This window comes from Macrosteles quadrilineatus, unplaced genomic scaffold (assembly GCF_028750875.1).
Source record: "Macrosteles quadrilineatus isolate MER2022 unplaced genomic scaffold, UCM_ALF_1.0 Scaffold_6__1_contigs__length_79288215, whole genome shotgun sequence".
NCBI classification, from domain to species: domain Eukaryota; kingdom Metazoa; phylum Arthropoda; class Insecta; order Hemiptera; family Cicadellidae; genus Macrosteles; species Macrosteles quadrilineatus.
In genome coordinates this window covers 16845805-16872791 of record NW_026542599.1, presented here as the reverse complement: position 1 = coordinate 16872791, position 26987 = coordinate 16845805, and the positions used below count along the sequence as shown (strand labels likewise).

Genomic DNA, 26987 nt, shown 5'->3' with positions numbered 1-26987 from the left:
AAACATAGCGACCCCTCCTAAAGGATTGCACCTTTTAGTATATGAGAAGTACGTAAGTAGGGGCTCCATTGCCCACCTAGCCTAAATTTTTAAGATTTTCACCACCAACATTTTGTATGATACCGGTACTTCCATGTATATAGTTCGATCGGAGATAAGGGATTCTGCCGATAAACGTATCCCAAAACGCTGATCATGGTGGTTGCCGATATCCTTGAGGGATATTGGAATGGGATCTTACACAATATAGTTAAGTTCGGGACAGGCATGATATGTCTTTTGTTACATATCTTATTCTTTAGGTAATAAAAAAATATATATATTGTTGTTGTTGTCATAGATTAAACATCGGTGGGGGGAAGCTTTTCGCTAAAGTCGTAGCCTACATGATTCAAATAATCGTAGTTTTTAAAGACACGGAAAGGACCGTAGTGCTGGTCTTAACAGTCCCTTCTTGCCTTATTCAGAATTCAGATGTGATGTAGGACATATTCTCTCTAAAAACCCTCTAAGGATAGGTAAGCTAACTTATTGACTGTAATTAAAATTATAAATCTGACACCCTTTGCAACGTAATGATATAAATTCCTCCTTAGTATGTAGGGAGTATCTCGTCGGACCATGCCCATTGGTGATAGCAGACTCAAACTTTTATCTCAGTTGCTATAGAACAGTCAGAAACTTAATACTAGTTTAAGTACACACACACAACTTACGTGTATACTCAATGGTTTTATTGAGCCTAAGACACTTTTTTTATATCTTTTCGATAAGTTTTATACACATATGCAGCTATTTTATTATTGAACACAAAACACAATACCATTCAATATTAAACATTTCACGATATATGCCAGAATATATATTCATTGGAGACTGTTGTCCGTTCTCTGTTCGCATAGTTGCTATGTTGGTCACACTGGCTGTCAAGCGTACTCTGCTCCGGCTGTCAAAAAATTCTGTTGTTCTGATCTGTTTTTGTTTTTAGAGGTTGGTTGGTTTGGTTCTTAGGTTGCATTATCAGTGTGTAAACATGAAATGTAATGTGTGTGTTTAGCTTTTACCTAAGAAACTTATAATGATTTTTACAGAAATCAAGACTTATTTGTGCTATAACCTTAAGTATTTCTCAGTTGTATTAGTCGTGAATGCTGGATAAGAATAATATTGTTGATAACTTATGTCAAGATATTGTAATAGCCAACTAGGTCTAGTCCTACTATAAACTATGCGCTTTAGGGTTGTCAAAACAATCACAGCATTTCTTATAATTTTAAACTTTATATCAGTTTTCTTTATATGGAAGTTCTTTGCCCTGCACGGGAAATCATCCAAAAGTGACACCAAATTACCGGATTTGGAAAATAAAATAAAAAGTTTTGTACCTGCTAGCAAAAGTCCAGAACATATCAATCGAGTTCAAAGTGAGATTACGTTTGTTATGAGATCCTTTGAACCATTTGATCATGACATTATTGAATCAGTTTATAGCTTGCTAAACATTTATCCAAGAGTGAATATTCTAATCATAACGGATACACCTTTCTATCCACCAATAATACTGAACAAGACAAATGCCAGCACTGTGAAATTTGTGTCAACTAAACCTAATCTTACAGGAAGTTTAAAGGACAGAACTCCAATCCTACATATAGAAACCAGATATACATTGTTTATACCTGATTCAACCCGCTTGAATAACAAAAAAATAGCTGAAAAGCTAATTGATATTTCATTGAAGAATGACACAATTCTTGCGATTCCTTATAAATCCAAAGAATTGAAATGTCTTAAGATACATTTAGATATAAGAGAATGGTTCATTCGATTCGACAGTTCACAGCTTACAAAAGAATGTGACTTTGTAAAGGGGAAGCATGCCCTATTTTTAGAAAGTAAATTACTCTACAGGGTGACAGATCCTTTCATGCTACCATTTCCTGATTCTCTGTTTATACAATTATCTTCAATGTCTGTTAAGGTAAGTGGAGAAAGGTATGTCTTAGGCTTAACTTGGCGGATTAAACACATTTCTAAAAAAGATAAATTTTTTACTAATGTCATCTTACGGTGTAGCCTAATGGGCCAAACCAAACACTGGGCTTAAGTTAGCACGGAGCCTAGCCCTAAACATCTTCTATAGCCTAAACACTTTGATAAGTTGCCTAGTTTTAAAGTTAGGAACTAAGTCAACTACGTTGGGTACTTTGGTATTATCCGGATGCCACCCTTATATAGGGCTGCAGCGATTATGTTAGGTTAGGTTATGAATCGAACGATACCAGATGAGTCATACTTTCTCCCGCCAAATCCTCTCCATGTAGGCCAAGGTCAGGTCTTTGACCGGAACGCGCGCATCACCTGTACTGTAACATGTAACCACTTAGGTACCTCTGGTATCGTTACACCTATGGTAGGCCTATTGTTAGATTCATAACGAAACGAGGAAAGTCCTACAAACATATTTATGATAACCCAGCCTAACATAACCTCCGCGGCGTGCTGTATACCTACCAGGCAGAGTACGTGTGGCAGCTAGCGGCGGTGACCCATTTAACTCAATCCTCGCTGGACATCGCTCTTCTGGGAGGCAGAACTTAAAGGCTGCTAATCGAAATCATGTCAAATTTGTACAGTAAGTCAATTGAAGTACCGTATGTTCTTTCCAAATATGTCGTTATTTTTGGTGTGCGGTAAAAAATCCCTCTAAAACAAGTGGTCTCCGGATAATACCAAAGTAGGCCTACCTCACCTACGTTTTCCCATTTTTCAGCATAAACCTAGTATGATTTAAAATTTTGCATCTAGTCATCTAAGTTACATTAGTTTATCAATTATCAATTATCAATTATTTAAGATGGGGACGCCACTATGTGCGTATTTTAACCCAAATATGAGTGAAGGATGAGTGGTAGTCCAATAGGGTATCGCTTGGAAAGTCACGACTTTGTTTAGGCTAGGGTACCTACACCTTTTTTGGATCCCATAATAGGTACAATTTAGACTAAGTTAAACACATGTTCCAAAAGTTCATTTTTAGCGAAAATTTATCAATTTTAAATTTCCTTTTTCTGTAAAGCTTTGCAATTTTAAATAAACCTTCATTTCAGGTGATTATAGCTGATGAATTACAAATGAGTAGTGGGAAAAAACTGCTGAAAAGCCACCATAATCAATGGAAGGCGCAACAGGCTGATAAAGACCGTCAGAAATCAATGTTCCATAACTTGGAACTTAAGAAGGTGGTCAGAGAAAATGGAGTTATTGAGTGGTACGGCTGCAAGCGTGACACACCGAGATGTTTTGGTTCCATTGTAGACGAGACGCCTCAGTACTTGTGGGAAGGGAAGTGGACACCGCCATGTTGTCTAGGTTAGTGTAACATAATCTTATGGAAACAATTACAAACACTAGGTTTAACATTAGAGTCTACTCTCAGGCACATATACTATTTTCGATTTCCTTTGACACCTACTGGTCTATGGTTATGTCTATTAGTGGTGTTTAGAGTTAAAAGCATCCCAAACATTTTTAATGTAGAAAACTTTCATTTTTATTCTCATTTGTTTTTCAGCCATTGTAGGTGGGACTCTTTGAAAAAAGTTACCAAATAACAATAGTAGGACAACCGAGAAGTAAGGTACAGATTAAACTTCTTATCGCACTGTATGCTTTCAACTCTAGTATGCTGTGCCGGAAATAAGTTATACTTGTGCTGATCAAGGAATAGCCCAAGAGAGAGTGGCAAGCAATAGTGGAAACTCCTACCGCTCAGGGTCTTCCTCCACTGTAAGGGTTGTAGGCTACTACATTAGGACGAGGGGGGCAGTGTTGAACTTTGCCCTAGACTCCAGCGACTACTGCTAGACACCTCTTAGTGTACCATTGCATGTTATGTTGTTTCTATAACTTATTTCTCCCTTGTAGGACCTTACTGTTTGAGTTAGGACCATTAATATATTCATCAAAAGCTACTACATCTGTAACATATGACAGGTATAATAACATATTGACAGGTATAAATTATAACATCCCAAATCTTTTCTCTGATTTTGGGATTTGTGGTGGATTGTGAGAAATGTAATCCAAGGTAAACTGACGAAGTGTTGGTTTTCAGCTGGTCTGAGAAGGACAGCGCGACATGTGTTCGAGCAGTTGGAAGAAGCCGGTGTGAGGTATTGGTTGGAGGGAGGCAGTCTGCTTGGAGCCATGAGAGCAGGAGACATCCTGCCCTGGGACTACGACGTTGACATCGGAATTTACAAGGAGGATATCACAAAATGCACCTGGCTACTGCGAGCCGGCATCAAACCCATCACAGACCAGCAAGGCTTTGTCTGGGAGAAAGCAATTGAAGGTGACTTTTACAGGGTTCAATTCAGCCAAGTGAACCGGCTGCATGTGGACATTTTCCCGTTTTATTCGAGAAACGGCACAATGACAAAAGACACTTGGTTCAAAACTCACCGGCAAGATATGGAGTTTCCCGAACACTATTTGAAACCGCTATCAACAATAGAATTTGTAGGGCGTCCCGTCTCTGCGCCGAACAACATCCACGACTTTTTAGAGTTGAAGTTCGGAGAGGGAGCTATTGAACACCCCGAGTATCCTAATCCTCGCAAAATGGAAATCCATGGTATGTCCAGAGGACCGGTTAAGAGTTAATCCGATCAGCTGATTTGGTAAGGCTTTGTAAAAAGATTTTGGTACGCTCTACAAATTTTTTATTGCATCAAACTACATTTGAACCGAAATAATGTTGACATATTAGAGAACCTAACCATTTTGCATGGTATATTTTAGAACTTTATTTAAACCAGTTACCTAAAAAGGATACCAGCTTATCCTTATTAATAGTCAACGATAAATGCTAATTGCCCTTTACCCTATGGATGCCAAATTATATAGGCCCCAGGCATTGGATAAATTTGCGTTAATAATAACCGTTAAGAGCCTAAAGCCAAGCAAAGTGTTGTGATGAAATGCCAAGGGCTAAAAACAATTTTCCTTTTAACTGACTAATTTTTTATCCTATTTTACAGAAACTCATACATGTCCGTAATGAATTTTCATATACAGGGTTTTTTCTAAACTCCCTACCCTACTGATCTTTAAAGGCATTTATCTTTCCGTATAACCAATAAGTAACCTATTTTTAAGCCAGTTAGCGACTATTTATGTGCCATACTTTAATTATGTTAGTGTTCACGTACTAGTCCAACTTAAGTTTAGAAAAGATTGTTTATTTTTGTTATAACCTATGTGATAATGTTGTAGCGCAACTGAGATTTTACTTTTGAATGGGACAAGGTTTAGGATTTTTTATTGTCCAAGTACAGTATATTAATCACATAACAGTAACCTTAAAAGTACCTCTTTGGTACCCCTTATAAACCTCTTCGGGGGTCAAGTTCATCACCTGGTCAGCAGGTCCCTGATATTCTGTTGTTTGATGTTCATGTTAAACACATATTTTTGGTGCTGATTCTTTTCATCTGTTGGAAATTTTGTTTTTAAATTCCCTGCAAAGTTATACTACTAACGTAGATGGTATATTTTCAATTTTCATCATAAAATTTTTCACTTTTATCTTTATTGTTCATTATATTGACAATATCAAAATATAGGTCATTCCTAAACACTGTGGGAAAAAATACCCTACCATATAGTCTTACACAAGGCATCTGTGATATTTTAAGTTATTGTACTCATGGCAGCAGCTAGATTCATTGTGATTCTCTTGTTTCAAATAAATTTTAACTGACAAAGCGTATCTTTTAGTCATGATAAGCAGAGGAAGTTATGGTCTATTCTAATGCTGGGGCCTCACAGCCAAATCTGTATACCACCATCTTATTAAATTATTCAATGCCATAGCATTGTCATAACATTTATTCAGATACAATCTGTACTGTATTATTGAATTTCCCATATAGGTAATAAGCCATTACCGTTAGTCTCATACCTAGCATTCAGAGTGATTTATTTTTTGTTTTGATGTCCCCAGAAGACAAATAGCCATCCGTTTAAACGTATAGATATGTGTGTATGTGCATGTGTCTGTTAGCACAATATCTTCAGTAAAAATAAACTTATTTGTATGTTACTTGGGTGCAAACGTGTAAACAATCGTTAATTTGAACAAATTCGCAAACCAGCATTATTGAGCTATGGGAACAGTGTTTAATGGGGTGAAAAGTAGTTTTTACCATTTTGACCCTAAAGATAGAACTTTATTATTATTTTCTAAACCATTTTGTAGAGCCTAAAAAACAACTAAGCATACTTAAACTTTGTTGTATGCTAACTGGTTATCGAGAAAAAAACCTGTCGACTTATACTCATGTTACTCTTATGGAGACTAACTATTGTTGTTGGCTTATCTATAGATATGTTTGATTATATTTGGCAATTTTTTTCTTTTCAAATTAAGATTTGTGTTTTGATAAAACACTTTATTACCTTCCATGTACAGTAGACACCCTCTTTTCCGGACACCTTTTAACCAGACATCGGTTTAACCAGACTACACTCGGTAGAAGTGACATCTCTTTATCCGGATAATTTTTATCAGCACATTGGTTTAACTGGACTAGATCGGCAGGAAGTGGGCGGTATTGAAACGACTGTTCTTGTGGGAAAGATTTGAGACCAGTGATTACGTGTCTAAATACAATGCTCTCCTAATTTTAAGTAAAATACTGTATAGAGTAGGGGCCTATGCATTTAAACGGTCCGTGTTAACGAGATTTTGGGGACGTCGGTTTAACCGGAAAAACCGTTATCCAAACTGGCCTCGGTCCCAAGGAGTCCGGATAAGAGGGAGTCTACTGTAGCAGGAAATCTATGCGCTCATTAAACCTAATGTTATTTTTAAAAGGGGGGGAAATTCGCTGAGTTTGCAGGTTTGCTGCCATGGGGGTATTTTCTTATGTTATGTTTATGTAAATGAGTATGAGTGGCCCAGTAGTTAAAATGGTTAAATCGTAGATTTCTGGTTTGACCTTGAGATGAATCATATGCGAACCCAGTTGTCATTTGACTGAGGGGTGAAGTTCGCTAAACAACAAACACTGTACAATAGTAACAAATAAAAGGGTTTGAATTTGAACCGGTATCATAAAACCCCAAATCTCTTTTTTTAAATTTCTTAAGTTATTGTTTAATTTTCTCATTGCTGTATTTAAATTTATAGTTAGCCGCAGAATTTTCCTTTCCTTTTTCAGATTTAAATGACTCTAGAAGTAGTGCAAGTTGCGTATCAGATGGCTTTTGATATACTGGATAATCCATGGGGTTGAGTGAACGATGGATATTAGTGTTATTTACTAATCAGAAAATGTTAGTGTACCATATCACCCAACACAAGTAGACTTCTCATCCCATTGTAAATTTTAAAGCTTGTTCTTTGTGTCTAGTAGATGTCTGGTGACACTGATCACTAGTGTCGACGAAATAGGGTTTACATTATTTTAGTGTTCATTTCATGATTCGTACTTTACTGTGATTATATAACTAGGGGATGAGTTATTATTTATGATTGGATCATTTTATTTGGTTAAACCATGTTTTAAATTACTGAAATAACAAGAAACAAATTGAAAACAAAACACAAAATCTACAGTGTACCGGACAGAACTAACAATAAAATTGGCTTCATCTGTTACGATGAGAAATCTACTAAGGGAGCAAGTTTTGTCCATGATATCACTGTTTTAAGATGAGAACACTAAGAGCCGACTTTATGCATGTGGCAAAGGTGTGGCTACTAGTGCCCTGCACCTCAGGGGGCCCAAGGCTTGGTCGAAAGCACAACATTTTTTTTAATGTGTGAGTTTTACGTAAATTAAGAAAAAAAGAAAAAGAGAGAGTAAAAATACTAACATTGTAAATTGAGATTTTTGTTAGCTACCGTACTACTTTTTTGGTAGCAAGGGCCCGCCTGTGAATTTACGAAATGGGCCTTGCACTACCCAGGGCAAGGCCACACTAAAAAAACAGGCTGTAATGCTCGTCTAGCATGACGTCACGATAGAAGACGGCAATGACGTATTTTTGCCGTTTGTGATCAGCTGCTTGTTTTAATCTTTTCATGGAAAACAAAAATATAACCTTAATTACGTCATTGCCGTCTTCTATCGTGACGTCATGATTGACGAGCATTGCGGCCTGTTTTTTAGTGTGGCCTTGCCCTAGGCTGTCTTTGACTACACTAACCATGGGGGCTTATTTCAATCCAAATATTAATGGTGTTTGTTTAATTACCATGAAAGTGGGATGCCTGGTGTGTCTATGATACTGACCAGTTATAGTAAGTACAAGAAAATAGGTTAATTCTTTCCACTTCCAACTATCATCATTCGATCCCATCGTCTCTAGGGTCTACAGTACTTAGATGTTATATATGATACGTTTGTAATTTGAGTGCGTTCCATGACAATGTGCCAAATGTATATAACGGTTTCTAACATTTTCCCACCAATTTTTGTTAATTGTATATTTTTTGATAAAGTGTCAAATTGTTAGCAATCATTTTAATAAATGTTAATAAAGTTTAATATAAAATTAATGATAAATCATTTAAACTCTAAGACCCTTTTATCTAATTAAACTTGTAAATTTGCTAATTGTTGTTGGAGTAGCAGGTTTACCTGAATGGGTAAGATTTCATCCTGGTTAAATCCAAACACAACTTTTACCCACATAAATTAAAATAACTCACTATTGGTATTTTCAGATGAGGAAGATTCGAGCTGGAAAGCTTTCCAGAGTTGAGTTATCTTACTCCTAAGATATTTGTAACATCTCTTCAAATTAAATAGATTACGAAGAGACCGAACTTAAAAGATTTTAGGTTCAGTCCCGGTTAAAATAACTACCTCTTCAAACATATTTCTACATAATGGACATTTAACCAACAATTTGTTTAAAGAATGATTTTCACATGGAATTGATTTTGAAAACTTTGTGATATGAAACTCAACGGAAAAAATGGGGGAAACAAATCCTCACTTTAAGCTGAAAACCTTACCAAGCTATTGACAGTTGTTTAGAGATGTGTCTAATTATGAAGGTGATTATAAGGTCAAATGAGGAATTACAATTGATTAATGACAAATTCTTATTATTATTTCTAAAAAAAAATTTTTTTGGTTGACTGACATGTCAATCAATAGATACTGCACTAAGATTAGATTGTGAATAACTTAATCACTTGTCAGAATTCTGCCAAAAAAAGTCAGACCATATTTCTAGCACAATTAGCGGCCAACTTCTGCTGTTGTAAATCTTGCATCTAGTGATCAAATATCTTAAGTAAAATTAAATAACCAAGAAAGAGTAGAAAATTAAACACAGGGCAAGCCTTACTTTAAACTCTTGAACTGGAATCTATGGACTAAGATTTGGGGATTGATTCTCGGTCTCGGTTCTAAGACCAAGAATTGGTTGGAATCGAGAATCAACATTTGCCATCAACCAATAAATACTAAGAGTGTTTTTGATTATGACACTTTTATGTATTTGTATCATATCCATCCAACATAACATAAATAGAATTTTCATTGATTATAATCTTATTCTTCGCTTTGATAACATCTAAAGGAAATAAAATTTAATCAATATAATGTAATAAGATAAAGAAATTATAAAAAAAACTTATGATCCATCTGGTGTTTCCTCTTCAATATTAGTGATATACCGTAGTAGTTTTCTGCACTAGGAGTGAAAGTGGCTCTTTTTGGTAGGCAATCGTGTTTAATTAGCGAGGTGCAGCCTGCTTGGAAATACTCCATGTGATGAACAACTATTTTCATCATACCGAGGATATAACCTTCTAATCATTACAAAACTAGACCACATAATTTGAGGTTATACAATGGTCAACAATGTTTACATTTCTGTTGTTTACAACCATAACTTTAAATATCGTGAGAAGAGTACCGTTTTCATAATGCACTTATAAAATGTTGAGGTTAGCGAACCGAAAAAAATACCATATGTTTTTTGTGTTCCCTTATTGAAGGTACTCGAAAACAATGAATTTGTGGATGATTTAGAGAACTAAAAAAAAGCTCAAGAAGTTTGTCAGCTGTTGTCCGGGCAGTATGATGAAAATATGTTTGGACAATTACTATTCATTCACAGTGATAATAAAACGCTCATTGTTAGTTTACCAAATAAATGATCAGTGAGTCAAGTTAATACACATTGACACTATGCTACTGAAAAACCCACTTATGATTCAATCCTCTGATATTGATTAAACCTTACCCAAAAGTCAGCTGATTGAAGTTATCTTATCTGTTGATGATAATGTGGACGTAGTCATCACTTAGACATGGAGAAGGTAGGACATACCGCAGGTCCCAGCACAAGCCCTGGAACTCAACAAACGGAATTTCGAGTTCCCGAACGAATGAATACTTCAGGAAAAGTAAGTAGTTTTAAGGTGAAAACTAAAAATAGGTTCTCTTAAAACTTACCCATTTAATTTTTTTGCGAATTATACAGGGTGTACTCTTGAAATCTTTTGTATGTTCTGTTCTTTAGGTCAAGACTATAAAAAAATCACATTAACATGGGTCAAAAATGCCTTGTTTTCTGTCTATATGTCATTTTATTTATCCAGATGTATCCATAACTTTCAAACACTTAAAGGGATTGAGTTAAAAACTAGTACATAAAATTCTACGAATTCAAAATGGCAACCATTTAAAATTTTCTATCTTAAATATCTTGTTTCTAAAAACAAACTATTTAAAGTATTTGTTTGTAGACAATTGTTAACTAATCTAACAATGCTTCAATAGTAAAGATCGGTTAGTAAACAACCAGATATTGACAGTTTTTTGAGACCAAGTATGTGAATGTTATGATGCTAAAATATTTCCCATTATTGTGCGCCCCTTTCCGTTGGTGAGGTACGGCACAGGCAGGGTTGCCACCCGTCCCGATTCTGTCGGGTTTTTGGTTCCTTATGCCCGTATTTAAGCGTATGTTAATCCAGGGGGGAGGGGGGCCATGTCCCGATTTTTCCTTAGCTAAAGGTGGCAACCATGGGCGCAGGGGTCTGGGCCATGCATTATCCCACAAAAATGTAATAATCTTAGTTGTTTATGAACCGATTTTTACAACTAAGGTATTGTTGGGTTGGGCATACAATCTTCTAACGGTTCTTACTCCTTATCGTTCATAAAATCACGATAAGATAAAATATTTTAAATAGTCGCCATTTTGAATTGGTTGAATTTAGTAATCTGACACCTTGTGCCTGTTGATCTTACCTGTACTACTTATGTACTAAGTTTTAACTCACACTTAAAGCGTTAGAAAGTTATGGATACATTTGTGAAAATCCCATGCAGGCAGACAGACAGAAATAAATGATTTTAGACCCATGTTTATGAGCTTTTTTTCTTGATGTTTTTACCTAGGGAACATTATTTTACATTTTATCGTAAAATGTACAGGGAAATAGTAACAAAATAAGACTGTTCTTTACTCTGTGGCTTACTAGCCTATTTTCCCCACAAGTGAAAAATTAAGCATAAAAGGTAATTTATTGGTTATCTAGTATTAGAATGACTTAGAAGTCAAACTCCTTGGTCAAAATTATCATGAATAAGGTGAAAATCCTTTATAAAGGTTGACCAAAATTTTAAATTTTAGTTCTCAATCTGTTACAAAAATATTGTGTGCTCATTGCTTATATTTTACATTATTGTTTTCTCAACACTTTATATTTACAGGCCACAATGGGTAGAGTGTTCATGGTGTTGCTCTGGAAAGTCTACGTCTTACGTAAACGTCGCTACCTCATCACCCTGCTAGAATTGGTCGTACCGATCTTTTTGTTCTGGTTTCTAATACGCATAAATAACGCAATACCAAAACAAGACGATCAAATATCCTATAGCCCTTGGCAAAAATATAAGCCCTATAGTGATTTTGTTAATGGGAATTTCAAAATAGCGTATACACCATCTACTGCGATCACTGATGAATATATGAGTATAGTAATCAGCAAAATACGAGGAGAAGGTATTATACTCAATTTGACTCTTAAATTGAATTTATTTTCTGTAATATGAAGTATGCATATACATTTAATTATGTAGGTATTTCTAATAACAGTTTTATAAGCCCTTTTGTCTCCAGGGGCTGTCTATTGATTTAATAACTCTTATTTTTATACCTGTATGCGGCACAGCTAAATAGGAGGAGCCTTAATTTCACCTTGAAACATATTTGACTTTGATCTCTATTCTCTACTTTGTCTGGGGCCACGGGCCACCAAAAACCTCTTTATGGGAATTTGGAAGTTTGTTTTCATAAACTCAGGAAAAATATGTTAAACATTTGCCATCTAAGACAATAAATAATGGAATTCAAAGAGTTTTTCTAGTGTGTATGAGTGTGTTATTTTAATGAAACAATAAACACTTAAAAAAACTATCCAAACCCATCAACACTCTTGTAACAGTACCAATCTTTGAAAAATCTAAATTGACATAAAAACTCTTTTAAATGACGTTATACTTTGATAAGAACTCTTTTAAATTATGTTATACTTTGATAATCATACCAAAATGCACTGATTTTCTAGTTACCATCGTTAAAAAAGACAGTGAAGATGAAGTTGTAGATTGGTTGAGGCAGTCATACATCAATGAAACACTTCAGTTCAACAGTTCTGAGGGGTATGTCAGTCATACTCCTGGGGTAGGAGTGATTTTTAATCTTGACAATCCAAAAAGTTTTACATACACTCTTCGAACGAGCACAGGAGACCTCCAAACTTCTCAGGACTCACTTTATGGCGACAAATGTGAGTATAATTTTAATTTTATGGATCTACTTTTTAGCGAATTTCCCATATAGGGAATAAGCTATTACCGTAGTACTCATGGTAAGACCTGGACGCGGGACCGATTTTTTTTTTCGTTTTGAGGTCCCTAGAGGCCAAAAACACCATCCGTTCAATTTCATATATATATATATATTTATATATTTATATATATATATATATATATATGTGTCCGTCAGCACGATAACTTGAGCAAAAATGATCCGATTTGGATGAAATTTGGTACAAACGTGTAAACGTACGTTTATTCGAACGAGTTCGCGATCCAGCATGATCGGACCATGGGAACGGGGGTTTACGGGGGGTTTTATGTGGTAAAAATAGGTTTTTCCTATTTTTGACCCAAAAAACATAAAATTTAGCAATTTCTTTCCAAACCATTTTGTAGAGCTTAAAAAAACAAATAATTTAGTATATTGAAGCGTTATTATGCGCCTAATAGTTATGGAGAAAATTCCAAAAAATTGTAAATTTAAAATTCCCATGTTATTCTTATGGAGAATAAGTAAACTGTTGTAGTTTGCTTGTTTGTGAACATATTTTGATCAAATTTGGAAAATGTTTTTATTTCTCACTACCTATTCACATTTTACAAAAAAAAAAGTTTTACCCTCCCTGATGCAGCAAACCTAAGTACTTGTTAAACTAATTCTATTTAAATCAAGAATAAATGTTATATTTTTAAGTAGACTCAGTGTAAATCCAATCAGTCAAATGGAAATTCGCTTAGTCTGCAGGTTTGCTGCGGCGGGGGTATTGTACATATGTTTTGTGCTGGCCAATATGTATCATAATAAGTCAGTAAAATCTCACTAACTGGACAATTAATTTGTGAACCCAGAGGTTGTCGAGTTTGGGAGTTGTCGAGTTACCTAGAACATTAACATTTTTAATGAGTTTAATAAATTAATATACGTCATACCAGACTATGTACCAAAAAGAACATCTGTTTAAATTCAAATAGGTACTGTATATATATATTTAACTCATGTGGCCGTTAGCACAATAACTCAAGTAAAAATTGACTGATTTTAATGAAATTTGGTACAAACCAGTAAACCAACATTCATTTAAGGGATGAGTTTGCAAGCCAGCATGATCAGACGGTATGGGATCGACATTTTACCCACATAGCACCGAATATTTATTTGATATCAAATAGCTATCAAATTTTTGACATTTGAATATCAAATTGATATTCACGAACATTCGTTTGATATCAAATAAACGTTCAATTTAGGTTCAAACGTCACTCAATTTTACATCAAATAAATATTCAAATTGAATATAAAATAAATATCAAATTTGACATTCATAAATTTATTGGTAAAATATAATAAAGAGAATATGATTGAATTTACATTCACATTTTAAATATGATGGTGATAAATATTGATATAACATTTTTGACATTCGAATATTAAATTAATATTCGCGAACATTCATTTGATATCAAATAAATGGTCAATTTAGGTTCAACCTCACTTAATTTGACATTAAATAAATATTAAATTGAATATCAAATAAATGTCTCATACATTTATTGGTAAAATATGTTTAGAAGAATTAGGTTGCATTTTTTCACATTTCAAATTTCATGGCGATTAAAATAATATCAGTTCAGACTTCTTTACTGTTCTTACCTTGATTTGACTTATTATTCTGAAGTTATAGGTAGTTTGTTAAAGTTCTTGGGTGACCCAAAAATGTAAATAGGCTATATATATATATATTTGTTATTTGACAAAACATTAACAAAAGTATCACAAAACATATTTGTTTAAAACCAAATTGCATTCAAGGAAAACATTTTAAAGAAAAAAGTTTGTTTGTATGATAAAATAAGTTTAATTAAAAATATTTAAACACAAATATAAAAAAGATATGTAGGCCTACAATTTACAAAAAAAATAATTCTGGTCTTCTTCATCTCCCAAATGGCCTTCTTGAGTTTTCTATTGTTCCTGTAAAAGAGGTTCAACAGAGTTATTTTCTAAGACAGCTATAGATAAAATATAATATGTTAGACAAGGGGTCTCCAACCCTTTTTCCTCGGTGAGCACTTTTTTGTTTAAAAACGCCACCGATTTAGCGACTAACGTTAATTGTTCGCTACTCTATCGAATCACAACATCATCTACTATCGATGCGATTGTAGTTGTCGTTTGTCACAAGGTAAAGGCTTTTTGTGATACGGACGAAATGAGAGCATTCTATTATAAAATTAAAATGTCGTAACCATATTAACCAAACTTGCTGATTGTGAAAAAATTGAATTAAGGTTTACTACGGACAAAATGAGAGCATTCTATTATAAAATTAATCTGTCATAAGCTAACCCAACTTGCTGATAATATAAAAAAATATACAAGATAAAAATTGAATGAAGATTAGATTTAACAAGGTTAGGTTTGCAGCCATGGAGAAGGTAAAAAGTTTTTTTGAGCATACGTCAATAGTATAGGATAAAGTAAATTAAGTTTGCCAAATTTTATCAAAATCTATCCATAAACAAATAAACTACATAGTTTCCTTTTTTAATAATCTAAAATATAGTTCTGTTCATAAAATAAAATTATAAATGCCTCTAATTCTAACGAAATATGTGCAATTAAGAAGTAATCACATTCTAAGCTAAATCTTTGACAAAAAGTTCAATGATTTTTTAGTGAGAATAGGCTATAAAATTTGACACTTAAAATGTCAGCTAGTTTAAGATTTCAATTTGTAGTTCTGCCAATTAGGATCAATTAAAAATATATATATTTAAATTAATCTGCCGCTACTTGACTACTACTAATATTCCCCTAGGCCTATTGAGAAAAAATTAGCAAGTGAGAGACATTTACTATGTTCCTATTTAAATACGTTAACCTGCCAACTTGGAGACAGGGTATTGTACACAAACTTTGTTGAATGGGGAAGAGACAGTTAATTGCTCTTAATTATGGTATGAGCCGCGAGGTAAATAAATATCCCATGGCTGAGCCTGCATTCATTGACAAAGTTCTCTTTTTACACCTCAAGGAAATCACGGTCAACAATGAAGGGTGTTGCTGGGATTGCAAAAGACAATCACGGCACCGTCGAGACTGCAGTATAATATGCTCGTGAGTCTTGGCGAGATCACGGGAGATGATCACGATATAGCTGAGACCACCTGACCACACGTGTTTACGCAATCGTGGGAGAATATAATTGGTGTTTGCTATAAAAAATAATAATTTTCAAAAACGTATGCTGGCTTTCTGCTGGCTGGAATAAAACTGCACGAGGGCCGGATGTAGCCCACAGGCTGTAGGTTGGAGACCCCTTCGTTAGGCATTTTTAAGACCTATTTTTTTACTATACCTGTACTTTATAATTAAATTTGTCGATAAGGCATTGAGTTCTTGACAATAAAGAAAAAAGAGATGGATAAAACCGCAGATTAAGTTTTGCTCATTTGCATAGCCTGTCACTGAAAATTCACAATTTGAAAAGAAAACATCACAGTAGTTAGATGTCGGCCTAATCTGTTAATTATAATAAAATTTAAGTTCTATATTAGGTAATTAGATAAGCAATCTTTTCTTTAACCTAAATTATAAATAACACAATAAATTTACCTTGCATCAATCCTAAACTTTGCTGGGCGAAGCCAATTCTTGATTATAGTAGCAACAACATATATTTCCATTACACCACGATCCTAGTGTTCTTGCATACCGGTTCTGCCTCTGTATAAAAGAGATTAGTATTAGCACTAGAATTTGTATATATTTTAATTTTCCTGATCAACACCCAGGATAGCCTACAACTAGGTACACATATTAAATTGTTAGTGAAATCTATTTTATATTTTGATGGCATTTGCTTCTTTTGAGTAGCCTTGTTAAAGCTAAATCTAAATCTGAAAATTGAAAATTTTGACCTAGGTAGTGGTAAAAGTAATCCTCAGTCACTTGAACGGACAAATATTGGGGTGAGCACTGACTGAAATGAGTGCAACGGTCGGATGTAGTTTGGTGTGTGTATAGGCCTATGTGTGCGTTTAAAAAAATTCAACTAACTTAATACAGTTTTCTTTTACACAAGTTAGCACTGCCGGAATATTTATATAGTGTAAATCAAAGACTTCCTATATAAGTGGGTCACAAAAAAGAGAAACTCTCTTAACTGTGTGATGAACCTTAGGCTACGTTATTACCCAATAGGTACCTATCATGAATTAGGTTGTGTTTTGGTGGTAGAGCCTAACTTATCTACAGTTCCTAAGAGAACCTGCGATATATTATCGGACGGTATATATACTGTATCTGATTTGATATTAATATTGCAAAACCAATTCACCAAATCTGCAAATCATAACTCAATTTGATGTTTACATAGTGAAAAAACATAGGGAACGATGTATTGAATCAGATAATTATTGATATATAATGTTATTCATCCGATAATATATCGCAGGTTCTCTGCGGAACTGTACCCGTTATGGCAAAAAAGACATACACAGTCATGGCGAATCAAACAGAAAAATTGAAATAAAAACACCTAAGATTGAAACTTTATTTTAACTTTGAGAAAACCTAATTGAAATATATGTATGTCTACCTATTATTAATGTCTGATTGTAAATTAAAAAAAACTTACGCAAGATAGCTGGCTTCAGATGCAGATTGCAAAAGAAAAATTTATTCCTCCTTCCCAGCCTACAGGCTGCTAGACAGCCACTTTGTCACTCGGGAAAATTGGTACCGTAGGCAAATTATTCACTGCTACCAAATAATAACTTCCACCAAAGCTGCAGAGTTATCAACTGAAACAATGGAGAGAAAACTACTTTTAGTTAAATTCATGCATACCTTTCTCTGGCCTAAATATGTATCAAGATTAGTTAAGTTAGGCCTAATCATTGGTTGGTAAAGGAAGCAGACAACAACTAAAATACAAAAGACTAAGAGACAATACAGGGGTAGACTTTCGTATCTGTTGTCAAAAACAACCGAATGAAAATATCGATCGTTATAGCCTATGTTCATTCAGTTGTTTTTGACAACAGATACGGAAGTGTACCCCAATTCAGTTTAAAAGGAAAATGGATTTCAAATAGGCTAGGCTATTTCTTTTATAATACCGGTAAATTGTAACCTGGTTGAGGTAGAATAGTTTAGGCCTAGGCTAGCCTAAATTAAGTTAACTTATTCTTGATGGTGAATTTACATAAACTTAAGTTAGTGACTGACGTAAAATATAACCCACATAATTTAGTAATATTTCAAAATCAGCCTAACAAGGTATTACAACACAGTATGGTATTCCATTTGCCTTGTAAACCAGTAAGTTAGTCCTACTTACTAGCCTATATATTGAACACTATTTTCATCCGGAAGTTGCCCTTTGAAGCTAAATAAACTACTGGTTCAGTAAGAACTAAGCAAGCCGCCTAACTTAGTAGCTTACGTATAGGCCTAACTAGTATGCAGAAAAATATTTCCTCTAAAACAGATTGCCTATTTTGAGGTTTCAGATTTATCTATTTATACTTAGGAATGATAAGTTGGCCAATTTAATTTGTACAGTAGCTTAACTTAGGTCTAGGTAAGGCCAAGGCCTAAAATACGTCTATGTTACTAGGTATACTGACTTATACTTACATACTCCAAGGATCAAAACGTGAAAAGATGTTCGGTGTAGGTTATGCCAATACCCAGTCACAAAAATAACAACTCTAAACTAACAGTGACACACACTAAACAAAATATCAGCACACTTAAGTTAACTGATTTGAGGTTATGTCTTGTTCTTGAATCTTGATACTCTTGTTGCTTCTATAGTTTATTTTCACTACTTGTGTAGCCTACTCAACAAGTTAGTTGTCATAGGTACATTTTACATAAATCGTGTACTTTCCCTCAAAATGGGCAATTTGTTGGTTAATAAATAAATAAATCCACACCGTGAGTAAACTGGCCACCACTGGTCGCGCGACGGATTTTGTAATTTGTTTTGTATTGTAATGTTTTGTTTTGTTTGCTGAGTTAGGTTAGAATTAAGTTGGTGTTTTGTCTTCAGTCTTCCTCTCTTCCTTTTATACGAATGGGCCAAGTCAAGCTCAAACTAGATACTTAACATATTTTTAGAGTTATATTACACTTAAAAAAATTTAAATTTACGTTTGGTTTAATTTACTAGAAAAAATAAAATGATGAGGCCAATCGTTAAGAGTTTGACTTTTTTATTAATAAACAAAACTTTTAAAAAAGCTGTGTTTCCTATTCACTCTTCTTGAAATGTGTAGTAAGCCTAGATTCAGAAAAATATCAGATGTTCGATGTTCCAACAACTCCCCCCCCCCCGCGAAAAGTCAAAATACATCATCAATTAATTAAAAATTACAGTGTTCAGTGTTCCTTCCTATTATTAATTATTTTGAGATAATTGACCTCCGACCTCCATGTTACAAACTGGGGCCCATTTCATAATAAAGTACAAACTAATAGTATATCAGCTGATTGCCCAATGCAAATCTAATGGAAATAACAAGTTACAAGTTGTAACTTGTAACTTGTAGTTTATTATGAAATGAGCCCCTGTAGGCTGGGGACTAATTCTTTACTCTAAAAAATTTAAAAAGTTAAATCTAAAAATTTTTAAAACTAGTATATTTGAAAATTTTCAAAGAGAAAATCAAATTTTTAACATTAAGAATATTTAGATAATATTCTAAATTTGATGTTATTTGACTTTGATATTTTGAAGATACAATAAATATTCAAAGTTTGACATTGTTTGACTTTGACATTTTGAACATTAAATGAATATCAAATAAATATCAAATTTTTGATTTGACATAGTTTGATATATTGAACGTTTATTTGATATCAAATAAATATTCTGTGCTATGTGGGTATGGACTCAAAATTTGGTTTTTCGCATTTCCAACCTCAATACATAAAATTCTGCAATTTCTTTTCAAACCTTTATGTAACGCTTTAAAAAACAAATTATATAGTGTACTAGCTGACCCGGCGAACTTCGTATCGCCTAAGTTATAGGTTTCCCCTAAGACAGACCGATGGAAAGAAAGTACCGTTACGTTTAATTTTCAAGATGATCTCGTTCGCATCGCTCAATCACGTCCTGGTTGAAGTTCGTTCGCTACGCTCACTTACCTTTGGGTTGGAGCTCGTTCGCTACGCTCACTCACCTTTAGGTTGGAGCTCGTTCGCTGCGCTCACTTGCCTTCAGGTTAGCTCGTTCGTTACGCTAACTCGCCTCCAGGTTGAAGTTCGTTCGCTACGCTCACTCACCTTTGGCTTGGAGCTCGTTCGCTACGCTCACTCACCTTTAGGTTGGAGCTCGTTCGCTGCCCTCACTTGCCTTCAGGTTAGCTCGTTCGCTACGCTAACTCGCCTCCAGGTTGAAGTTCGTTCGCTACGCTCACTCACCTTTTAGTTGCAAATTAGCTGTTGTCATAAATGTAAAAGAAATAATAGTGCTGCACCCTGTTGGTAATCCTTGTAACTTTAATTCTATTGAACATCATAGAACAACTTGTTTAATTGAAACAGCTGTTAAGATTCATTAATTCCATTTCTCATAAGGTTAACATGGGAAACTCCAGAGCCACTGGGGCGGAGCCCTTTTAAGAATTTTGAAACGGGAAATAGTTTACGTCCGATTCGCATACCTAGGGCCTACAGAATTTACACACCAAATTTCATAACGATCGGTGAAGTCGTTCCGGAGGAGTTTGCAGACAAACACTGTGACACGAGAATTTTATATATTAGATTGAAGCGTTGTTAAATATATTACAGTCAGGGAGAAAATTCCAGAAAACTATAACTTAAACTCCCCATATATTTTTACAGAGAATACAGTTGTAGTTTACTTGTTTATGGAAACAGTTTCAGATTGTTTGGAAATTTTAATTTGTTAATTTCATAATATATTAATTATTCAATCAAATATAATTAATTAATTATTATATTCATAATAAACTATTTTATATTTCTGTAAAAAACAGACTTTACTTATAACCTTCTTGGCCCTGTAGCAGGAAACCTAAATATAAACTCATTAAAATTAATGCTATTTGAAAAGGAAATAATCTTGAATACTTCAGGGGAATATTTTTGTGAAAATCCAACCAGGTAAATGGAAATTTGTAGGTTTGCTGTGGTGGGGGTGTTTAGGTTGAAATCTTATTAGTCACAATGTATTTATGTTATTAAGTCAGGATCGTGAGTCAATTTCTTTTAGTTTCGATTGCATAACAAACCTATCAATACAGTACCTGCATTTTTTTCTAGCCTTGAAAAAGTTTCTCATTTTGGTTTTGAGATTCAAAATTTTGACCATCATTAGAAGTTATTCATAACTTAGTTATGACATTATAGATATCTACAAAATACTGTGTGTTATGATTTATTCAATTTGTTTTAGACAATGGTTACAGTTCATATTACGAGTCTGGGTTTCTGGGTTTTCAAAGTGGATTAGATAGAGCTTATCTTTCTAAAAACAACATCAATGTAAGTACTATATACTTCTTTTCAATAGCCTATGTTATCTTGCAATATTATCAATTTCTAGGTGAAACTATAACGTTTGCAAGGGTTATTGTTTTACAGACCACTACAATTTAAAAGAATAATCAGCATTTTTATTTTTACATCCTACTTTTTTCAAACAATAAAATGTTAAATTCTTAAAGTAGTTGTTACATGTTTTAATGCAATGGGTATTTTTACTGAAAAAAAAAACTAATTACATTCACCATAGTTCAATAGGAGCAGCCTACGCTTTTTAAGTAATATCAAAAGAATATCACCACAACCTTTCGAATACAAAAAATATTTTGATCACAACATCAGGTTTTTAAATAATTTTATGCTTTCGTACTTAATCAGTCCTATGTTTGATAGGTATATGTTTTAAATGGCTGAATGGCTGGGTGGATGTATTTATAGTTTTTCCTATAAACAATCGTACTTCAGCTTTTAAAAGATTTTTCCTACCACTGCTTGGAAATGATCATATTGCCACGTCTGTAAACAGTACGCAAAATAGCTCATTTCCGCTTTATTCATTCTAGCTCATGTCTCACGCTAAATCAGCTGATTTCACTGTTAGTTTTTCTATAAAATTGTAGAATCTGGTAAGCGTATAACAAACGGTAACCTAAAAAAGTAAACATAACCTGAATCCAATTTTTGTATACCCAATTAAAAAGTTAAATCCATGTGTTATGATATTTAAGTTAATTATGGTGGTAGGAAAATCTTGTGTGTATTACGAGCGCAAACAATTATTGCCGCTTTCAAAATGTATGGCCGCACTCAGCGAAAGCCTCTTGCGGCCATCTACAGTGTTTGAGCGGCAATGACATACGCAAATAGCTTTTATAGGTCTAAGAATATAAAGCCCAGCTGTTTTATCATTAGGTTTCTAGTTAAACAAGTAACCTTTTACTATTGATACAACTAGACATTCCATATCTATGTTAAAGTTGTTTTAACCAACCATTTTTAACTTTCAAAATATGTATGATCAAAAACACAATTTTTCATCAGGCTACACTGTACAATGTAGTTATAGACGGACTTCCAGAAAAATCAACCTTTGATTTCTTGCAAATATTGCTTCCAATCTTCATCATGGTATGCTTCAACTTTACAAAGCCATCGTTGCTGCGGGGAATCATAGAGGAGAAATCATCTGGAATCAAGGTATGTGTGCTTCAGTAGCACAATTTGTATATTACTAGTAAACACGTTGCTCGAAATCGAGCAATTGCAAAGAAATAAAGTAGTTATTTAAAAACAAATAAAAGTCATCATGATTTCTGACGAGTTTAAAAGACTTTGAATTAAAAAATAAATAACAGCAACTAAATTATACAGCTGATCAAAATGTAAACAATTATGTTCTTCATAAGGATAACATGGGAACTTTAACAGCCACTGGGGCAGAGCTCAAGAGGGACTTTAAAAATGTAGGGCCAGTTTGCAAATCTACGCGACACGCTCTTTTCAATGAGACGTCAATGGATAAAATCGGTTAAGAAATGGCAGAGGAGTTCAACCAACAAAGTTTCATGTAGCGTATTAATTATATAGATAGATGAGGGACATCTGTGAAAATAAAGTTTCAATAGATACTTTGTTGTAGCAAAGAAAAATCTGGGAATAACATTATGTTCTTCACTTTATCTATTATAATTCTAGCTGATTCCCCACCCATAGGGAATAATTTTTCTAGTCATAGTACCTAAATAAAAATTTATGCTCCCCGCCAAGTATGAATTGCTTTCTCTGATTAGGTGTCTGTAGGTAGAGGGTCAATCAGTAATCAATAATCACTGATGACTACTGTTTTGCATACATCTGCCAGTTAACAGATGTGTGCGGGAAAGTGTTTTGATTTAGAAACCGTGCATACGTAGCTTAGCGAGTTTTGCAGAAGGTTTGTGGCAGTGGCCTGATTATCACAGTTTCTATCAAGACACTGATTTTTACCAAAAACCTTCTTGCCAATCGGTGTGTTATACTTCCAAGGCTAACAAATCTTACCAAACTCATACAGACATTCCATATCAAATCGAGAATCCCTTTTGTCACACCGTGATCCAAATGCAAAATTCCCTAACTTTGGTCACTACTTCATACGAGACTAATGAACAGCAGTCGGCTTATACCATGAAAACATCGTGCATATGTGTTCGATCATCTCCAAAATTCCCCTACTTCCATAAATTCTCTACGTTTGAACACTTCACTCCATTCACGTTCCTGAACTGGTGATTTACTTGAACATTCAATGACTGAGACTACAGACATTTAATCAAACGTGATTTATACTAGGGGGAAAGTCTATTTTCTTTCACAATGTTTTTTAATAGTACTAGCATAATACCCATGCTTTGCTACGGAAACTTTCAGATTGGTTGACATTTTTAATAAATTAGTAATTTCTAAAGCCTTCAGTCAACAATTCAGCTACAACCGGTTTTGCTCCAATCGGATAAAGTAAGAAATACATCACTAGCCCCAGACTTGAACTAGCTGACTTGGCTGGGGAGGAAGCTTCGATAGAGACCTTAATTTATGGGGGATCATCGTATCTAAACATTTGGTTTTATTTATCATACCAGAAATTTGTTAAGGAGATGGATATCTTAGGGATGGACAAGATTGGATTTTTTGTTCGAGATGAGACGTGATTTTTAAAAAATTTCTCATTACATTTTTAGACGAGATCGAGAGGGGCTTTTCCCTTCTCATAACGGGAAATACACGTTCGACATTTTAACCTAATTTTGTAACATTGTTAAATACCTACTGATTTATGACAGGTAACTGGTTAAATAAAAAAAAAAAGTAATAGGTAAGAATATTTCAAATCCTCATCAATAAAAACATCAGTATGAAAAAAAACCAATATTAATTAGGCCTACCTTAAACACGTTTGCTGCGAGCCACTCACCGGTGAGTGCTCTAGTTTCTTTCTGCCACGCTGAACGCTCATCCGTGAGTGGCGACATTCCATTCAATTGGGAAGAACGGGTATTTTTATGGCTGCATTTAGCTAGGAATGGGTGTTTTATTGTTGTGTAGGTTGGTAGTAAATTTCCCTATAAAATTCCCTTCTGGCAAGCTTAGAAATCAACTTGTTGTCCCGTCTTTCTCCCTCATCCAATTGGAAATACGATGGGACCAGCTAGTTCCAGACAATGCTGCTATCTGTGAGTGTTTTAGCAAACTATGTCAACTCTCGTCATAACGCAGCATATCACTGCACATCATTTGCTATTCGTCAGACCGAAATATTTAAAAGCCAAACGGGTTCAATCGAAGCTGTGCCGCACCGGGGCTGCGCCAGCCATTGGTGGGCCGCAGCAAACATGTTAAAAATAACCCTTACGCATAGGAAACATGGTAATATCTGTTAAGATATAGTTCAATTTTGAAAAATACAAAATTTATCAGTCTAAAACATCAGTCTTACTAGTTAAGTATCAAGTAACAATTTTTCAGTCATGTGTTATTTTTAGAATGTTTACAGTAGTAAATGTCTCAATCTGCTTACACTTAACAAAACTTCTCATCATTTGCGACGTCAAAAGAAAAAAAATAAAGCAATATTTACATGGAATTAATTAAATAAGAATATCTTCCCAAAGAAAATGCAACAACATCTCGCTCCTGTATTGCTATTGCATTGACTTTCTGCAAGCCTTTTTAACAGTTATATTTTATAATTTTTTTTTATAATTTTGTCTTGATAAAATGATTCGAATAAAATCTCGTCTCGTAGAAAGAGATTTAAAATTTCCTGAAAATTTCTGAAGACCCGTTTATCCCAAATATACCTATTCAATTTCATTCGGTCGACTTTTCAGCTACAACCACTCTAATCAAAATGTAAAGTTAAAACTTTTTCTATTATCACCAAAAATTTATCCAGTTATATTCTATTTACCCGTCTATCTGTCACAGGAACTGATGTTGATCATGGGGTTGAAGTCTTGTGTCAACTGGGTCGGATGGATGATCTACGCCTTAACCGTCTACATCCCTGTAACGCTGGTCATAGCTTGGATGATGACGACGGATTTTGGTGCTGGTCCAGTAGTCGACGCCAACGTCGTAGCTGTTTGGGTCTTGTTTTTACTCTTCGCTTTAGGATTCATCATGCTCATATTTGCGATCAGTACATTTTTCACCAATGGTAAATAACACTTTTTACTTCCTCTGTGTATATGAAGAGAACAGGCGTATTCATTTTGTCAAATTTGTTTAGTTTCGGGTGGTAATATTGGTTTTGGGTCCCCCTGGAACCCAAAAAAGTGGGTTTCAAAGCGTTGTCACTGTGTGTAGATGGCACAAATGGCTGTATTTAAAATCACATTTCAAATATTGAAGATGCATCAGCTGTTAGATTTTTTTATTTATAGTTTGTTCACTTTTCCCTGTCTTTTGATTCTCTTTTTAGATGTTTACATTACCTTTATTAGTTGCAAATTTTGCCGTACAGTTTAGTAAAAATACAAAAGAGATTTTCATTGAAATAAGCAATAAGTACGATTGAGATTTGTCTGTATAATTTGCATGGTAGGTGTGTGTTAATATTTTTTACACTATATTTATGGAGACCCACATTTTTTTAAAAGTATTTTTATCCTGTTAAAAAGCACAGACAAAACAACTAGTGTTTTAAGGTTATGGATTAAATCAAATTAGAATTTAAATGAAATATTTTTGGTGTGGGGAAATCAGCCCTCGGCATCATAAACTCTCTCTCGGTTGGATTTTTTTTGTTACTTCATCATGGTTTGGATTGATATGACTCGCACATCTCCATCGTAAACGTGTCTTTCTATCGTAAGCCATGTAAAAAAGTCACTACCTGTTCGTCAAGTGTTATATTATAATTATACAGACAACAAAGAGCAGAAAACTAAAAGAAATGAACATAGGCCTACCTAGAATAATTTTCTTTATATACACTATCTATTAAAAACACTTTGAAATATTTACACAAGATAATAATTTAAAAAAAATCACTATTACTCATCAGACTAAAACAAACACAGTCCAGACAGATATAAATGGACTTTGATGAACAGTATGGCCAACAAAAACGTTGTTGCGTGAAATCAGCAAAAACACAATCAATACTTATATAAGACAATAGCTGTACGAAAACAAATCTTTTATACTAAATTTGTATTTATGTTTATTTATTAAAAACCGCTCGGAGTTATCTGGAAAATCTACCTAAAGGAGACTGACTTAATAAGGTACTGTACTCCATTTCATGTTCACAGTACCTGAATTAAAGTATGTTTTATTGTTCTGATGGTTGTTTGCTGATGACAGGTACTCTGGCTATAGTCAGTGCTCTAATACTGTGGTGGGTCGTGTCGGTGTTGATGCTTGTGTACTTCTTCAACACCCCAGACCAATACCCTCTCTGGCTGAACCTCGTGTTCTGCTTGTGGCCTTCAGCGGGTCTTCAGTGGAGTCTTAACACCATCAAAAACTTCAACAAAAATGGTGAGTGTTGAATATTTTAAGTTTGAATCTTGCAACTGCCATTGGAACTGAGCAAGGAAAATGTGTGGTGT

General features: G+C 34.3%; 2 protein-coding genes and 1 long non-coding RNA gene across 3 annotated transcripts in view; 2 read left to right on the top strand and 1 right to left on the bottom strand.

The window, feature by feature from the left end:
* The first annotated feature begins 1043 nt into the window (after positions 1–1043).
* On the top strand, positions 1044–6277 carry LOC128997326 (ribitol 5-phosphate transferase FKRP). The gene is made up of 3 exons (XM_054422959.1): positions 1044–1981; positions 3111–3372; positions 4118–6277. The coding sequence occupies exons 1-3, from the start codon at positions 1229–1231 to the stop codon at positions 4666–4668; spliced, it is 1566 nt and encodes a 521-aa protein (XP_054278934.1). The 5' UTR covers positions 1044–1228; the 3' UTR covers positions 4669–6277.
* Positions 6278–10350: 4073 nt separating this feature from the next.
* LOC128996300 (retinal-specific phospholipid-transporting ATPase ABCA4-like) overlaps positions 10351–26987 on the top strand; it is a 47954-nt gene continuing 31317 nt past the window's right edge. The window contains exons 1-7 of the mRNA XM_054421535.1: positions 10351–10438; positions 11754–12045; positions 12611–12832; positions 21302–21390; positions 22432–22587; positions 25357–25588; positions 26740–26916. Coding sequence (XP_054277510.1) covers positions 10421–10438; positions 11754–12045; positions 12611–12832; positions 21302–21390; positions 22432–22587; positions 25357–25588; positions 26740–26916 — 1186 coding nt within the window. The 5' untranslated portion in view covers positions 10351–10420. The remainder of the gene's footprint in view (positions 10439–11753; positions 12046–12610; positions 12833–21301; positions 21391–22431; positions 22588–25356; positions 25589–26739; positions 26917–26987) is intronic.
* On the bottom strand, positions 14726–18933 carry LOC128996301 (uncharacterized). Its single transcript, XR_008491041.1, has 4 exons — positions 18508–18933; positions 17504–17669; positions 16480–16590; positions 14726–14835 (listed from the first exon to the last, which is right to left on the bottom strand). It is a non-coding gene; the product is annotated as an uncharacterized LOC128996301 (long non-coding RNA).